The sequence below is a fragment of the Oenanthe melanoleuca genome, chromosome 3 (assembly GCF_029582105.1).
Source record: "Oenanthe melanoleuca isolate GR-GAL-2019-014 chromosome 3, OMel1.0, whole genome shotgun sequence".
NCBI lineage: Eukaryota > Metazoa > Chordata > Aves > Passeriformes > Muscicapidae > Oenanthe > Oenanthe melanoleuca.
Window position 1 is genome coordinate 9,295,935 of NC_079336.1, and position 17,756 is coordinate 9,313,690.

Genomic DNA, 17,756 nt, shown 5'->3' on the forward strand with positions numbered 1-17,756 from the left:
TTACATTGCTCTGGTGTATTTTTATTTGACTTTTCAGATTTGCACTTTACATTCGGATGGGAGGATTGGCAGTCACTTAATGAAGTATTATAAGAAGCAGCCATAATCAGGGCTGGAATAATTTTAGTGATCTGCAAGTCCATGTTTGAGCAGCTGGAAGAAACACAAAGTGTTATTTTGCAGCCTTGGGTGGTTTTCTGGTAAGTTTTCTTCTGTAGCCACTTCAGAGAGGCAACAGTTTGCAAGATTTACCGATCCTGTTAGCAGACAAGAACTTTCCAGTGCTGTCCCACCATCTGGTCTTTAAACTTCATGCAAATAATTCTGGTGGTTCCTGGAAGAAGTAGCTCCTGTGTCCAGTGGCACCATTTGGAAAGCAGCCAGCACAGCAGAGCCTTCAGGTGCTGTTGAAGACACACACACAGGCTGAGGTGAGGAGTGATGCTGGAGCAGACAGCTCAGCAGCTCTGGTTATCCAAGGGGGATGAAGCTATAGGAGAAACCCTATTCTTTGGAAGATTTGAACCATTCAAAAGCATTTGGAATATGGCAGTGTGCCTTAGTGTTTGTTTCTGAAATTTTGGATCTGTTTTCTCTCAGACTGGGGGCAGTCCTGTTGAAAACCTGTTGAAATAATACCTGGCTCCAAAACTGCCTGCTATGGCCCAGCTCCAGCATGCCCTGCTCTGCTGTGTTTGGCTTGGCAGGGAGCTCTCCTTCTTCCCTCTCTCATGGGCTCCAGCTGAGACCATGGGGCTGTGAACCATGTCCATTCCCTGTTCTTGTCCCAGAACTTTTATTTTTGAGGCTCTGCATTGCTTGTGTCACAAAGCATGGTGACCTCTCAGGGTGAGTACACAGGGCCTGTGCTCTTACCAAATTCAGTTTTGGTGTGTCATCTTAGATCTGGAGAAACAATCCATACTGGTCCAGCAAGTACATAGCCCTGGAGACTGTCAGAAGGGTGCCCTGGAAAGCCTGAGAAGGATACACACTGTGTTTGTGTCGTTTTTAAAGAATATATTGGTGACATCAGCACTCACAGTCCATGCTCGAGGCATTTGAGATGCCAAAGCCAGAGTTCCTAAATCTCTGATAAACATCAGGTCAGGGGTGCATTGCACTAGTTCTTTTTCTGCTCCACAACCTACCCTTCCTCTGCCTGCTTGAGCTGCACTGTCCTCTGCAGGTGCTGCCAGGCTGTGTGTTGGAAGGAGAGCACGCTGCCACCAAGCAGTGCACGTACACCTGAGAACAAGGAAAGGTGCTCTTGGTCCATATCAAATCCCACTCTGCAGAGCATTGTTTTGTCTTTTCTTTTGCAGAAACTACATCTGATTAGGCTTAGGCTTCTCTGAACACTTCCACGTGGCACCTTCTAGCTGAATCTGCCTTGAATTTAAAGTTGGTGTCAAGGAAGCCCTCAGGCAGTTTGGTAACTGGGAGGCTGAGACGGGAGAAGTTAAAACCTCACGTGCTGCAGTCTATCAAAGCTAGACAGAAACTCAGTCTGGTGCCTGCTGCAGCTGCACACTTAGGAAGCAGCACAAGCCAGAATTGCATCATGTTCATTTCCAGCAAGCTCAAAAGTTGAGGTGCCTATGAAAGGCTGGTAAATAATGATGCAGTTTATTGCGCCCAGGCAGTGAACACTCCACAGCTGGTATCAGTACGTGTCAGGACAGGCAGTTCACTCAGGTGACTGTCCTGGGTTTTTTTTTTTTTGGGTCTTCTTAGTCCTTAGAGGAGAGCAGGATCTCAGACTTTAAGACCAAACCCATATGCTGTGCTTTGCCCATAAGGCTGACCCCAAGGAGGTGGATGACTGGCTGAGACAGATGGGAGACAACAGAGCTGAACTTCATGTGGATATTGGGACACATAAGTTGATTTTTCTGCTCTAGACATTTTGAGCTGAAGTGATATGACTGCAATCCTACACAAAGCCAGAACCACCATATAAAAATCATATTCTTTTGTTTACTCCAGCCAGTCCAATCTCAAGGTGGCAGAGGAGATTTAAGAAGAGAACTGAATTAAAGCTGCACACCAGTCAGGGTAGTTGAGTTGAATGCTGGCTAGGGTTTAAGTCTGTGAGATGCCTAAATCTATTTCTCAAAGCATAGAGCCAAAGAATATCTCAGGTTAGAAGGGACCCATTTGCATCATCAAGTCCAGCTTCCTGCTCCTTGCAGACTACCTGCAACTAAACCCCATGAGTAAGAGCATCATCCAGACTTCCAGGATAGGTCCATGAGTGGGAGGTGAGCCTTTCACTCAATCCCACCTGTTCCAGGTGCTGTGCCAGGGTCCTTACTGCCAGCCTTTTAAAGTGAGAGGGGTGTCTCACCCTGGGGCTGACAGGTACGGGGCAGAACTCTGCAGCAAACTCACTGCCATTAATCTCACACCTATTTGAGAGGAAAGATAACACATCTAAGTGGAAATTAGGGCTTTCCTGATGAGTTCATTAGACATTTACTACTACTTGCCCATCCACAGTGATGTTCCATCTTGGGGTGCTGTTGGAGTCTGGAGATCTGGCTACCCAGCAGTTTTCCAGGTATAACTCCACACTGGGGCTCTCGTCTTTCAGCTCCACCTCAATAAACACAGGCTCCATGGCTTGTCTGAATATTGCCTTGCTGGGCCCATAGAACTCCATGAAGGATTCATCTCGAGAGAATGGCAGGGGATTTCGTTGTTGTTTAGTATTATTTTAACTAAAACATACTTAGAAATTCTCTGATTTCCCTAGGAGGAGATTTACCTTTGGACACTCTTGAAACTACATTCAGAGCTTGTCTTACCCTTCTGTAAGCTGCAGAGAAGGAAATGTTAGTGAGGTTCTTTAGTTGAAAGCAAGGCATGTCTTACCAGGGAACTTAGGACTGAAAGAGTCAGAAAGGTTTAAAAATGGAGGAAGAGAATTGTTCACCTGCAGTGTTTGAACGTGGAAACATCGTCCCAGAGCCAAAGGGAGGGGATGTGGCTGGGTCACTGGAGAAGGCACCAAGCACTAGGGTCTCCTTTGCTTGGTAGTAGCACAAGACTGTGAGTCTAGAATAGAAGAAACAGCAATTTTTGTGTTCATATCTATTTCCCAGCAGCTGTACAAAAGTGAGCAGTGTCAGTGAGCAGCAGCTCCTACCTGTAGTCTGGATCCCTTGTGATTGTTGGTATGCTCTGTCTTGGAAGAGTCTCTTTCTCATAAGAGATTTCATTCTCATAAATAATGTGGTCACCTTCAAACTGTGCACATGGGAAGCTCATTATAAATTGACTCTTCTCAGGAGCTGGGCCAGGGGACCAAAAGAGAAAATGCAGGAGAGGCAGAGACTTCCAGCAGGTGTATCTGCTCTGGCCATGGACTTACCCTTACAGAAGTGCCACAGGTAGTGACATGGAACTTGAAGAAGGCATGGGCTTCATTATACTCCCTAGGCTTGCAGGAGCTGTCCCTTAGCTTGGTTTTGCTCATGTCAATGGCAGGAACTGTCTTCATTTGGGCAGATACCATTATGGTACCATCTGGGTGGCATACTGAGAAAGTCAGAGAGTGGGTATGAGCTGAAGAAAGAATTACACATCTTTTTATTGTTTGATCAGTCACATAACTTACTTATAAATGCTGAAGAATTAAAACTGCAGCTAATGGAGAACATCTGTAAGGTCTCCATAGTTCTTATTTTCCTTAGGGTGACATCAAATCTTGCTTTAATTTTCTGAAAGGACACTTCCTGCAAAGGAGGAGATGGAAGAGATTTCCTGTTATAGTACATCATGCACATGTACAGAGTTCTGCTCCTTAGCTTGTGCCACTTGAATACTAAAAGTCACAAGAGTTAAATCATTGTGAAGACTTGAGCCTGAAGCAACATGGGGGCAGAAGTACAAGTTTTCTGGTATGAATTTATCAGTCACTGTCACAGAGATAAATTTGGGCTGATTATTGTAGAATAGTTCAAATTATTACAGCATCAATTTTCCCCTGCCATGTCTTAACTTTTCTACAAAAAGTTCCTTTAAAAGAGCTTCTTTCATAAAAGCTATATTGAAATATTGTTTCTGGCTCAGTGCAGATGGGACATTTTGCCTCATCTTACTAAAAACACTGAGAAGTTTGTTTTTGAAGACTTGGTGCATATCTTTTAGAGACAAGTGGGGACTGCAGATTGCATAGTCCATGGCATTACCAGAAGGGTCCATGTCTGATGCCTCTTATCCCACTTGCTCTGGCTCAGAGTCCTTCCCTCTGGATGTTTTCCAATATGTGATACCCCAGCACTACAGACTGTGGCTCTGTGAGAGCAAGCAGCCCTGTGTGCCTTAAAAAGGGCATTGCTGAACAGCCCTGTACCTCGTAGATGAGTCCCCCAGCAAAGAGAGGTATTTGCAGGATGAGGTGTGTGGAGTTGGTGGCTGCAAGGTACCCATTGGTGAGGGCAACGTGTCTGTTCAGGATCTTGTTACCAAGGTACAGGTCCCAGTACTGGTGCAAGCCAAAAGTGGGCAGGGTTAGGTACAGGTTTTCTTCATCACAGGAACCAACTGCTTCTGGCACTTCTGTGGGAAGAAGGTGGGATGTGGAGTTAGCAGTGAAGGAAGGGTTGGGTGGTGAGGTTTGGCCCAGGCAGGGATTTCTGTCACAGGTAAGAAACCCCAGCAGCCAGTTTTGTGCATTGTTTGCAGGGCTTGGCTGTGTTGTAGCAGGTGTAGCAGCTCACATCTCATGGGATGGGGTCCTGCCTCAGCTGGGCTGCCAGCTTGCTGCCAGGACTGGTCCCTGTTTCAGTAAGGCAGGCTGAGCTGTGTGTGTAAATACATTTTTGGATCAGCCTTCTTTGAGCTGAACCAAGAGCTATTTCAGAGATAAAGTAGGACAGTGAGGAGACTGTCATCTTTGTGGCATCCAAAAATCTAATAAGTTTGAGAAAATACCAAACAGACCTCCCAACTGTTTCAGTAACCTGCTAAGTACAGCTCTTAGTGGATGATTTCTCCTTAAGAAATGCTATCTTTGGAGATTAGAGCAATTTTTTTTAAGTCAGTTAAGTTGTGCCCTGGATGGATGTAGAGGCAGAATTGTGTTTGAGGACAAACTGAAACTTGTAGCAATGTCTGAAAGTTTTGCCAGTAGATGTATATTCATGTTCTGAGGCATCTTGTTAACGAGTTTGCAAGCCAACTCCTTCTGCACTCTTGTTTTATTGCTCTCAGTGTCTCAGACTGTCTTGCCAGTATGCAAAGAGCTGCCATCAGTGGAGCAGCAGCTTGGCTGTTTCCAGCAGTGAGCTGTGCAGGGGTGGGGTTTTCCCCAAAGCTCTCACCCTCACTGTGATGCTCTCACTGAATCCAGTGACACTGTGCTGCTGGTGCAGAGCAGCTGATGTCAGGGGAGAGCTTACCAATATCAGCAATCACACACTCCACCTCTGCTGAGTGATAGTAGAGTGTCCTCTCCAGACCCACACTGAGGGTGTAGTTGACCAGCAGGGTGTATTTTGTTTCATTTCTGTTCACATACTGAAAGAGAGAGAAGTGTAAAGCTGCACCAGCTTTCAGAATAGGCAGGCATGTATGTTCTGAACAACACTAAATAATTATTCCAACACCCTCCTCTCCCTGCAAATAGCTCAGGCTCCAAAAGCATCACTTCAGCTGGCCCAAAGCTATGCAGAAATCTGGCCTGGATTCAACAGCTCTTTCTGCCAAACATAAATGTGGAGAATGCTGTGCCTTTTCAGAAAATGAAGACAGAAGTGAATGCAGTGGTGGTTCCTCTGTAGCCCAATGGTGAAAGAGCTCACAGAGGAAGATCCTGGTCCAAATCCTTTTCTTCTTTACTGAGGGTGTGGGCTGAACCCAGGAGAGTAGGTAATTGGTTGAATTGAAGGTGTGAGGAGATGCTGTGAGAGATCCCTCTCAATATCCTCTTTTCCTTCACTGAAAGGGCTCCCAAAGTAAAACCTGGCCAACCTGAAAGAAATATTCTGGATTTTTTTTTTCTTGCTTTGATCCTTAATGCAATTTGACTGTGGTATGACTGCAGCCTGAAAACTGTTTGCACAAATCCTGTGTGTTCACAATGTTGTTCCTTGTAACAGCATCACAGCTCTGTGTGGTTTGGTTGAAAGAGTGGTGGAGGATTTGCAGCTATGCATCCTCCCACTGAAATGAGAGGTTGAAATCCCTCTGTGAGTATATACCTTTTACAAATATTTAGATTACAAATGGTCTGAAGCTTAACAAAATCACATTTAGAGTACCCTGAGCCTGCCCATATCATACTTACATGGGGCATGGCCTGTGCCAGCAGTCAAACAGAGGGTTCAGGAATTACTGGATTTCTGAAACTGGTGTTTGCCAGCATTGCAGTAATTGATTTATTTTTCTAAGGCACTCCTGTTTCAAAGGTCAGCATCTAATAGAGACTCCAGAAACCTCTTCCTGTTGGGTGTGCACTTGGCCATTAGCCATGCTGACAGGCACTAAAGGCAGTGACATTTCATCCTATCTGATTACCCTTGATACTCATCTCCTAAAGATCTATGGAGAGCAAGGTGGGGACATAAAAGCCTCTAATCTTATCTCAGATTATCTCAGGCTGATTTACACCTTTATGATCAAGGAGCTGTTGGTTACTAAAAGCTGGACCATGTTCTGCAAAGGGACTGCTCCAGCTCCTCTACTCTGCTGCTGAAGTGACCTGCTGTATCCTACCTCTTTCAGAACATATGGATCATCAAAGGAGACCTCCAGGATAAATGCTTTTGTTCCATTAGAAAAAGGAGTTTCATAAATCTTGAAGCCGTGGTGCTGTGCTTCCCTGAGGGAGAATGCCACATTTCCTACTGTGATTGCCACCAGAGAGACATCGTGGAGGAAGTGTCCAAATGCAACATGGAATAGCCTTTCCTCTGGCACGGTGCCTGCAGGGAGAGAACATCACATTGCTGCTGATGGGGATCAAATAACCAAGACAGTTGGGGTGGCCTCCCATTCAAATTCCAGGAAACTTAGCCAACAGCCATCTCTTTAATGGCTCTGATTAATGAATGTTTGTGTTCTAGTCAGATCTGAAATACTCTGAGTACATGAGAATTGCTTCAAGCTGCAGGGGATTAACAACAAATACATAGAACTTTATAGAAAGTGGCTTCAGTGACTTCCTTGAGGTGCACTATGATGTGCAATACCTTTAAAGAAATCTAGAATCTAGTTCAGCCACATAAAATTCGAAAAATTTATTGTAATTTATGGTAAGAGGCTCCTTTTTCTTTCTATATCACTTATCCAGACAACTCCAAGAATATTTAGTGACTTAATGCGTAGGAAAATAAAATTTAAAAGCCATGACTGCAGCAGTGGGTGGCACAATGATTTCAGTATGCTCTCAAGGTATCAAATGCAGGCAGTTTGGGGGAGAAAATACCATCAATGAATGCTGTCCTCAGACAGTTCTTCTTCCCAGTATGGTAACTGCACATCACAACATCTTTATTCCAGTGCTCACTGGAAAAATCCAGGTATTAACATGAAATTATCAGCAACTTATAAGTTAAGCCTAAAGGGTTTTTGTTGGTTTTTTTGTTTGTTTTATTATAATACTTGAATCTTGACTTTGCCTAAAAAATTGTAAGTGGGAGTTGAGAACATTCTGGTGAATGTAGATGTGTGGCAGAGATAGGTGGAGCAATGGATAGCACAGCAAAGGATTGGTAAGAGTCAATGGGAGGAATGACTTACTGTTGATAACAGTTGGTATTTGTGGCATGAAAGGTGTGGTGATGGACTTGATGACTGTATACTTTGTGGTTTGCCAACCTGCATCTGTCCAGGTGTGCTCCAGAAACAGGTCAATACAGTAAATGACTCCATATACACCACCAGAAATGGAGCTCTAGGAGGTAAAATATGTGATTAAGTCTTAATTCTCAGAAGCTTAATAAAGAGATGACTGAATATGGTTAAAATTCTTACACTAGTAAGAGCAAATGGTATTCTAGTACAGCTTGGGACAGATTTTGCTAGAGGATTTTGCTTGTTTGTGTGGTACTTGGCCCATTTGTCTAACCCATGTGTGGCTCAGATACTGCTGAGGTCCTTAATAAGGAAGTATCAGGTTTTCAGGGGTGTCCTCATTAAGTTTAGCATGTCAGCACATTTCATTTTTTTTACCATCCTGGGATTGCCAGTCATGTCTCTTGTTCTGTCTGTCACACAAATAGGGAACTCCTGAAGGAGATAAGTTAAAATCACACCAATGCCATCTTGTAGGAATATTGCCAACTCCTTTCTAGGTGTTCAGGTTGGATGGAGTTTTGAGCAACCTGATCTAGTGAAAGATGTTTCTGCTCATGGCAGAGGAGTCTGGAGTACATTGTCTTTAAAGGTGCTTCCAGCCCAAACTGTTCTCTTCTGTTCTACTGAACATTCCTTTTGACATTGCCTCTGTATCTGTAAATGATACATGGATGAGGAATAAACTGTGTTCAAAACAGGTGACTGGATCCCAACAACATGCAGAGAACATTTTGTATTGGAAATTGGCAGGGAAATTACTCAGTGAGCCAAGCCAGAACTTTAGGATTAGTTTCATTATTGAACAACATAGACAATTAAATTCCAGTGTCCAGAAATCCCCTCACTCTTAGTGTATTAGTATGTTTTATAGATTATTAACAGAAGGCAGTCGCTTGCTTCTACCGTATTTTGTCATTATAAATTCCTAGTTTCTCAGTAAGTGCTTTCAAAACACAGAGAAGAAGCATCTGGTTCTTCAGATATTGTATATCCAAATTTTAAGCAGCAATCAATCAGTATTTGGAATTATCATGATTTGGAAACACCCCTAGAATAGGCCCTCAGATGTGTTTGTCTTTGGCAGGCTCGTTCTCACCTCTAGCTTGCCTCCTTCTGCTCCAATGGGGATGGTTATTCTGATTTGGGTCTCGTTGTACTCCAGTAAGTAGTTCATCTCCTCTGGATTCACTATGACTTGATCATCCACTCCCATTACAATGCTTTTGGAGAGAAAGGTGGATTCCTGGACTACGAGTGTGGGGATAACCCTTGGCACAGTCCATGTTAGTGTAGTATCAGTGAAGCTGATGCCATCTGTGGAGTTACAGAATTCACAGAATCACTGGGTTGGAAGAGACCTTCAGGATCAGCAAGTCCAACCCATGCACTAACACCTCAACTGAACCATGGCACTGAGTGCCACATCCAGTCTTTTTTTAAACACATCCAGGGATGGTGATTCCACCACTTGCTGGGCAGATCATTCCAGTACTTTATCACTCTTTCCATAAAAAACTCATTCCTAATATCCAATCTGTATCTCCCCTGGCACAGCCTGAGACTGTGTCCTCTGGTCTGTCAGTTGCTGCCTGGTGAGAGACCAACCCCACTGACCACAGCCACCTTTCAGGGAGCTGTAGAGAGTGATAAGGTCACCCCTGAGTCTCCTTTTCTCCAGGCTGAACAGCCCCAGCTCCCTCAGCTGTTCCTCACAGGGTTTGTGCTCCAAGCCCCTTGTTGATTCCTCTGGATGTGCTCAAGCATCTCCATGTCCTTCCTAAACACTTCTAGGGAGGGGGCAATTGGAATTGCCACTCAGTCCTGTCTCTGCCTTCCCCGATTCCATTTCACCAGGATATCCCTACAGCTTTCACTGATGCAACACCTTGTAGGGTATTAGCCAAATTAGCTGTTTTGTCACAGGGACCTGGGACTCAAAGCAGACCTGAATCAACCAGTTTCAGGTGAAACACCTGCTCTGTTGTCTCAGGGCTTACTGGCAGAAGGAAGAGGGCACAGAGCAACCTGTTTGGACCTTCTAGAAATATTGGCTTCAAGGTCTTGACAACTTAAAACCTTGTGCTTCCTCTTCACTGTTCACATGAATACTCTTCTGTGAGAGCCAGGTGCAGCCACCACTTCTCTGCAAAAAGCCAGGCTAGTCCTGACTCTCTAGAGAAAAGGATTATGTGAGTTTCAAGGATGCAGAGCTGCATGCCTTGCATGGAATAGTGTGAAAAAGAAGAGCCGGTGGGATGAGTCCAGGGGAGGCTCCCTGGCTGTTCTATAGCAATTTTGCTTGTTTCCAGTTCCCTGCATCTAATGTGGAGATCTGAGAAGCCAGAGATGAGCCATGACACTGCACTGGGAGCACAAATAATGTAGTGTCACAGCAGGGACTGTATTTGTCCAGGAGTAAAGCCACAGACTCTTAGCTCATGTTGCTCTGAGGGAAGCTTGTAAACCTTTTCTTTGTGAGAATGGGAAGACTGTTTTCTACTACCTCCTTTGGTGGTTATTTTTAGTGAAGATGGAAGAGATCCTTACCAACAGGACAGGAGACGGTCGTGTCAATCAGCAAGAGCAGCCACCGCTGCCTGTACATGGAGGTGGAAGTGATCATGTTCATATTTACACCACTGACCTGTTTGAGCCCGGGCAGAAAAAGAGAGCTGATGCTCTGGAGAGGCAGTGAACAGCAGAGCTTTGTGTCTGCTGGGATCAGCAACTCACCAGGCTGGTGTCAGACTCGTTGCTGCGGTAGGGCGCTCGCAGGTACACTCGGGACAGGCTGTTATTGAAGCTGTAGCCCAGCTTTACTGCATCACTTACTGTAATTCTCTTTCTCCCTGATGGAGAAACAAACATCAGTTGCCATTGCTGGTATGCAACATTGTGAGTCTGCAAGAGAGAGATGAGCTTCGTCAGTTCTGTGTCTGCCAAAGTCTCTTAGAAAGCTGTGATACTGGAGTGCCTGTTTTCCTATTAGCAGTGGGAGTAACTGGAATGGTACTGCTAGCTCATCTCAGGCAAGAAATAGATATATGGGAATTCTAGAGTTCTTCAAGACATCTTTAGAGATAGTCTTCTAGCAGTCCTGGAAGAAACATAAACAAATGGCCTTGAACAAATCCACTGTGGACAAAGTACCTGTGCTGTTGAGAAAGTTATTTTCTCCATATCTGTTGATTACTGGGGCAGCCCAGAGGACAAATGACAGACTACCTTTTATAGTGTGCAGCCATACTGTGCCAAAGATGAGAAGAGAGCAATGCCTGTACTGGCCTAGAACAGAGTCCTCTGCAGTGATGGCCATATGGGAGAACAGTCAAAAGGAAAATGGGCATCAGGAGCAAGTAAGACATGAGGAACATGGGGCAAGCATGATTTGACAGAATCATAGAATGGTTAATGTTGGGAGGAACTGGAGGCCGGCTAGTCCAACCTCCCTGCTTGAGCAGGGTCCCCGTGAGTGTGGTACTCAGGATTGTGTCCAGGCAGCTTTCAAATTTCTCCTGATGAAACTCTACACCTTCTCTGGGCAATCTGTTCCATTCTTCCTCATGCTCAGGTGGAACTTCCAGTGGATCAGTTTCTGTCCTGCTGCTGGGCACCACTGAGGAGAACCTGGCTCTATCCTCTTGACACCCTTCCTTCAGATACTTGTGTACATGGGTAAGATCCTCTCCTGGTCTTCCCCAGACTAAACAGGCCCAACTCCCTCAGCTTTCCTCGTAAGAGAGATGCTCCTGTCATCATTTCCCACTCATTCTTTCCAGCCTCAAATATTTTTCATCTCAGTGACTCCTGAGCTATCTGTACCTTCTTTGTATTTTGTATTTCTTATTGGATTTCTCTTCAGTCAACTTTTCCAGAGTCTCCTTGGGGTCAAGTAAGTTTTTAGCAGCCACAACATCTTTTGGTGATGAGTTTGACAGTTTCACTACCCATTGTGTGAAGAACCACCTACCTTTGTTTGTCTTGAACTCATTTTCCACTAATGAAACAAGCATATGACTGTTCTCCCACCTAAATGTCTTTTTGCAGTCTAGAGGTCTAAAAATACTTGATGGCAAATCTGTCATCTCCCTTTTTTTGTCAGAGATGGAGCTATGCCCCAAGAATGACTCACAGGAGTAGAGAGAAGAGGCAGGCTGTTGGGAAAGGCTCCCTTTCATACCTCTGGCAGTGCTGACATCCATGCTACGGTGTAGTCATTTGAAACTGCTGGGACATCAGTCTTCACTGACACCTGGGGACACAGGAGAGTCTTTGGGAGCAATGGGAGCAAACAGATCTGCAGTATTATTGCATGAATGGGGAGCAGTGTCTACCAGGATTGAGCAGCTTGCATTCACTGGAAGTAATTAAAGTGTTTCAGTGGAGGTTCTTGATGGCAGTACTTTTTGTGGCCTTAAAATGGAAGCTAAAAAAACCCATAGCATTTATAGTGGTGGGAATACTTTGTGTATAACCAGGTAAAGCTAAAGTCCTGCTTCATATCTAGTAAGCTGTAAACTAGGTTCAGCTCTAGAGACCTTTAGGGACATCTAGGTCTCTCCACTGGAGGTGTAGGAAAGCAGTTAATTGGCATTAACAGGACTGGTTCTCTCTTCCCATGCAGGCTGAGCACCTAAAAATGCAGGATGCCCAGTACCTAAGGCAGGTGCTTGGTGTAAATCTGGCCCACATGTGCTGCAGAGTGAGGCAAGGAAAGAGGATAGTCAGAAGACATCTGTACCATGGTTTAATAGTGTTGCAACACCTAGATGTGACTGCAGAGCATTGAGTTCTGACAGGGGAAGTGTGCTCTCTTTTTCCTGCCTGCTGCAGGCATTCACAGAAAGCAATGGAATTTGGTTTGTTTGCTGCCTCATTTCTACCCTGGTGTGTAGGTGATGGCAGCAGGCTGAGCAGCCCAATTGCAGCTGGCAGGAGGCAGCTCCTGTCTCACAGTTGTGTCCTGTGAGTTGTGTGATTCAGCAGAGATGCAGCTCTGCAAACTCTAGGTTTTATTATTTTGGATATGAGGATGACATTCTCACAGGTGCTGCAGCACTTTATGACCAAAAGGGACTTTCATGAGCTTAAGAGCTTGGCCTTAGCCTCTCTGCTGATTTGCTTGCAGAGACTTGCCTTACTTATTCTGTACAGTTAGCTGAGTTTCACTGCATACAAAATATCTATGGCATGTAAATGTGTGACTAATCAGATCTGCAGTTACACACTCTGCTGAATATCCACAGGCTGCTATTGTGCCTGGTACATGGGGTACAATGGTCTTCTGACAGGAATTTGTGGAGGCTGCTGTGCCTGGCAGGGGGCTTGGATGTAGCCTTGCCTTCAGTGGGAAGGTTCTTACCTCCATGTAGTTTTCTTCACACACAATTTCTCTTGAAGCCCAGGATGCATAGGAGCAGTACATGGGGTAGGTGTAGGTGACAGCTGCCCTCATGCTTGAAAATGAGGAGACCTTGATGTTCACAGTCAGTGAAAACAGCTCATCTGCCTGAAAAGGAAAAACTGGCAATTCAGCAGAGGGTGTGATGGGTTCCAGGAGTGGCTGCATGGGACCATGTTCTGTTTCTGAGAGTGAAATATTTTATAATGATGAGAACAGATTGAGAGCTGCAGTGACAGCTCCCACAACATACCACCCTGTCTGAAATGGTTTGTTTGCAGGGTGTTTCTGAGCCAGGGCCATTGCCTCAGCACTCAGACCCCATCCCAGCACTGTTCCATGAAGAAGCAGCTGGTCAAGGGCAGGTCTGACCTACCTTACCATGAGGTTCAAGTTTCTCCTCTTTGTGACTCTGCCTCCACATGGAGAGAAGGTACTGGAGCTTTTGTTTGGATCTAAGTAGTTCAGATCTAACCTACAAATGCTGTTAAGCATTTAAGACTAGACCAAGTCCAGTAAAAAAATCCTTTTTGGTTCTTCTGCTCCCCAGGGGCCACACACAGAGCTATGGACTATCCTTCTACCTGACATAGATGTGTATTTTTCTATAGAAGAAGGCAAAACCTTTACAGAAAAATTTCCAGCCTGGAAATCCAGGTCATTGCACAGCACACTGTACACCCCCGTTCTTGTTAGCTAACCTCTGCCTATAAAGTTTTACCATATTTTTTCTGTGGGGCTTCCAGGACCAACCAGACTAAACATGGACAAGCAATGAAGTTTCTACTCTGATTTGTTCTGGTTTTGGGTACATTTCATCTCAACTAATATTTAGAAATTAGAAATCCAGGCTGCACTTTTACAGATATTTTTGGAAGGGGTGAATCACCTTCTGGAGATGCCTGCTTCTCTCCATTGACTATTGTGGAAGAGTAAACAACTAGTTTAGACTAGACATTATCTTTTAGATGGCTAAAGTTACGTGAGGCAAATCTGAGTCTAATAGATGTGTGTGATCTACGTTCCTAGGCATGTGTTAACAGGCACATTACCACACAAATTAAGCCAGGAAACAATCTGCCAGAATCACACTGCAAACATTGCTTTTTCAAGCAGATGCCTACTTCTTTCCAGAGAGGCTTTCAAGAAACTCTCTGGCAAATCAGCAGCTACAAGGATATGCTTGAGAACTGGCAGCTACTCAGCAGCATTCGGATAAGTGTCGTTCCATGGAGAGAGGAAATCCCATGTCAGCCACACTGAGCAAGCAGAGAGCCATTGCCTGCATTTCCACACCACCACCAGCTCCCTGAGCTCACTGTTCTCAAAACATGCCATTAGAATGCCTTATGCTACCTCAGTCTGTATTTTTGGAGGTGTGCTGGCCGTGCCTGGCCCTACCTCGTTGGCCACGTGGCAGCCGAGCACCGAGGCGCGGAGAACGGGATTGCCCCACACGTCTTCTGACAGGACGAGGCCACAGCGAGAGGCCAGCTGCTCGTCCAGCAGGACAGGGCCAGAGTGAGGATCTGCAGGAGAAGGGAAAGAGATGTGGGGTGCAAAGCTCAAGGCAAGTGCTGGGGCAGAGTGCTGCTGCCTTCTCCCTGTGGCTGGGAGCTCTCCATGCCGTGTGCTGGTAGGGAGCTGGTGACACTGGGCTGGCGTGTAGGGGTGCATGAGGCAGTCTGGCATGGCTCAGGCTCACACACACAATGTGCACTTCAGTGCCTGTTTCCTGGCATCCAGGAGCTTGTGCCATTGCCACTTTGAAGTGCTGTTATGGAGAGTGTCTCCGAAGCATCACCTACATTTCTCCCTCCCCAGTTTTGTTCTCTAGAAAAGAGTTATGGGCTATTAAGCCCATCTGTTTCTAAAAATCATCAGGTTGGGATAATCTGCTGCTCACTCTACTCAAAGGATGTGGTCACAGACCTGTTTTGGGTGGCCACTTTTACATATTGATCAGGTTTGCTGCTCCTCTGTGTGTGCTGTGAAACCTATGGGGAGCCAAGTAAGAGCTGTGACAGGGACAGGCTGTGCTCAGCTCTTGATGGTAGAATTAATAACATCATGTTTTGTTAATTATCTGCCCTCTGATTAAGGAACTATTTTACTCTTGGGTTAGACACAAGAATCTGTACAAGTAGATAGGGTTTAACTAGCTGCCACTGCAATTTCTAGGTTTGTCTGTCATGCCTATATGTTGGACAGTTCTAGATTTGTTGTTTCAGCTGATGTATGCCTGCAGCTGGGTTAGGCTCAGGAGATAAATGGGAATAATTTTGGAAGAAGAAGGAATAGCTTTTATGAGACCAACTGATAGAGCTGGAAGAAACAAACAGCATTTTGTGCCTGAAGGCTGGTCTGTTTTTTCCAGCAGTATCAGTTACTCTCATAAATGCTATCCCTTCTGCCCACGCCCTTGATTTGTTTCAGTTCTGCCTCCAAATCAAATAATAAAAAAAAAACAAACCCCATAACCCAGAAAAAAGCGCATTGATTTCAAGATAAATTATTTAGGTTTGGGGTGAAATCACATACTTTTTACAATCTGATGTGAACATTTTCTGGTTTTCATTTTGATTCCAAAGATTTTTCTCTTCTGCACAAAATGGAACCCCTTTGTCCAATTTGAATTATGGTATTTAAATGCCATTGTGGTGTTAAATAAAAAGGAAATAAAAAGTCCTTTAGCTGCTGCAGCACTTAGCCCTCATTGAGAGTGTGTTTTCTGGGTATTACCCAGCCTACAGTGGTGTTCTTGTTATGCTGTTCAGGACTTGTCCAATCTGCTATGTTGCCTCTGTTTTCCTTGCTAGACATGTGTAAGGGCTCAGCAGAGGAAAGAATGGCAGCCAGATACCAGTCCTTCCTCCTGAGACCATCCTTTCTCCTTGCACAGGGCACAGGGGGCTGTGGCTGTGGTTGCCAGCTTTACTCCTCCGTGGGTTTAGTGGCCAAACTGAGGTGGGAGAGGCTGGCTCAGGGTGACAAGGACGTGCTGCAGGCTCCTTGGGGTGAGTCACCAGTTATCAACAGATGGCAGCAGCATCCAGATCATGGACTCTGTGATCACTTAGGTGATTCCCTTCATGTTATTCGGGGCTGCCACTTGTAACTTACCATAGATTTCCAGCTGGAAGAACTTTCCCTGGAGCAAGAGCTTATTCAGTTTCATCCAAAAAATTCTGGAGCGGCAGCTGCTCTCTACAAACCCTAGTGGGAGCACATATAGAGCTGATGAGTCAGTGGGACTGAGGGCAGGGAAGAGGCACATGGTGTTACGAGCAGAATAACCGAGTTCTCCTCCTGCCTCTCTCCCCAGCCTGCTTCTATCATTTCACCAACCTGGGGGAGCCATCAGCCTGCCTTGTCCCAGCCAGAACAGTAAGAAAAACAGCCAGATCCTGCAGTGTAAGCACATGAGCTGATAATAGGGAGAACAGAGAGAAAAAAAATAAATATCAAAATGGATAATTAAGGAGGTAGAACCCAAAGTCTTGTTACCTGTGTAGCAAGTGACCCACAGCTTCCATCTGTCCCCAGAGACCTGTGCATGGGCAGCCAATTCCTCCTCCCTGTGAAGTAAAGCAGACCCAGGTGTGCAGGTGGATCTTGGTCAGACCCAGGAGGGGTACAGGTTACCTTTCACAGACTGTGCTGTCTTCTCCAAACCTTGTGTGTGCACCAGGAGAGGCCAGAGGCTTCTGCTGTGGCAGGACACCTGGGTGGAACCCTGCAGTGCCCTCCAACGTTATCAGAGCTCACTCCTGGCAGGGGAGGCAGCTCCCTCTGTCTGGCAGGGCACAGCACCCTCCTGCCAGATGCTTGCAAGGTCAGAGGCTGCTGCTGAGCCTAGCTGTGATGAGTACAGCAGAGGGTGCTTGGTGCTTTCCATCAGCCCCTGGGAAATATTCTCATTCCTTACAAGCCAGTTGGGTAGCTCTAACTTCAGGTCTTTAGAACACATGAAACATTTCTCCAGAGGTATTTTAATTGGGTCTACACAGGAAATACATTCTTGTTTCTGTAAAATGTCCCAGTGACCCAGCCATGCCAGAGATAACAGCAGTACTTTGGCAGCTGCACGTTTTGCTTTTGTGGATCCAGTTAGGTTGCCCTTTGATTTGTTTGATTATCAGAGAGTGTTTTGGTGAAAACATCTTGTTTTCAGAAGTGCTGCAATATCTCTGTATCAGTACAGAGCACATGCAGGTCTGTAAGTGGCCAAGCATATTGTCTGGGAAAGTCTTTGCTTGTGATGGGAGTTGTTTCTCTGGGACTGCAAGTGACCCAGAAAAGAAAGGCTGGGAGGTTTGGAGAGTTAAAAATGCAGCTTGTGTGGCATGGATGAGCCACAGCAGGGTGGGGAGTACATGAGACTTAGGTTGACATTTTAGCCATTTCAACCCAGGGCTCATTTTCCTTTTTGTCCCCATTTTGGGCCATTGACTAAATGTTCTTACTTTACTTTTGTTCACAGGCATGAGCAGAGCTGTGCTGTAGAACAGATTGTTTTTGCAGTGCACCTCACACCAGTGTGGGATAA

General features: G+C 45.4%; 1 protein-coding gene across 3 annotated transcripts; it reads right to left on the reverse strand.

Annotated features, from left to right (window-relative positions):
* LOC130251501 (zona pellucida sperm-binding protein 2-like) lies at positions 1–17,218 on the reverse strand. 3 transcript variants are annotated; one of them, XM_056488169.1, is made up of 24 exons: positions 16,883–17,218; positions 16,715–16,785; positions 16,556–16,614; positions 16,331–16,423; positions 14,609–14,736; positions 13,169–13,315; positions 11,987–12,058; positions 10,540–10,707; positions 10,354–10,450; positions 8,903–9,120; positions 7,750–7,903; positions 6,724–6,932; positions 5,409–5,526; positions 4,361–4,566; positions 3,623–3,740; positions 3,377–3,543; positions 3,152–3,252; positions 2,939–3,060; positions 2,771–2,821; positions 2,493–2,676; positions 2,288–2,411; positions 1,152–1,248; positions 877–978; positions 1–404 (listed from the first exon to the last, which is right to left on the reverse strand). In XM_056488169.1, the coding sequence occupies exons 2-23, from the start codon at positions 16,741–16,743 to the stop codon at positions 896–898; spliced, it is 2,745 nt and encodes a 914-aa protein (XP_056344144.1). In that variant the 5' UTR covers positions 16,744–16,785; positions 16,883–17,218; the 3' UTR covers positions 1–404; positions 877–895. The 3 variants fall into 3 exon arrangements, with proteins under 3 accessions (XP_056344144.1, XP_056344145.1, XP_056344146.1); XM_056488170.1 differs by having other exon boundaries at positions 16,853–17,077; XM_056488171.1 differs by lacking the exon at positions 1,152–1,248 and having other exon boundaries at positions 16,883–17,079.
* Between the last annotated feature and the right edge of the window lie 538 nt (positions 17,219–17,756).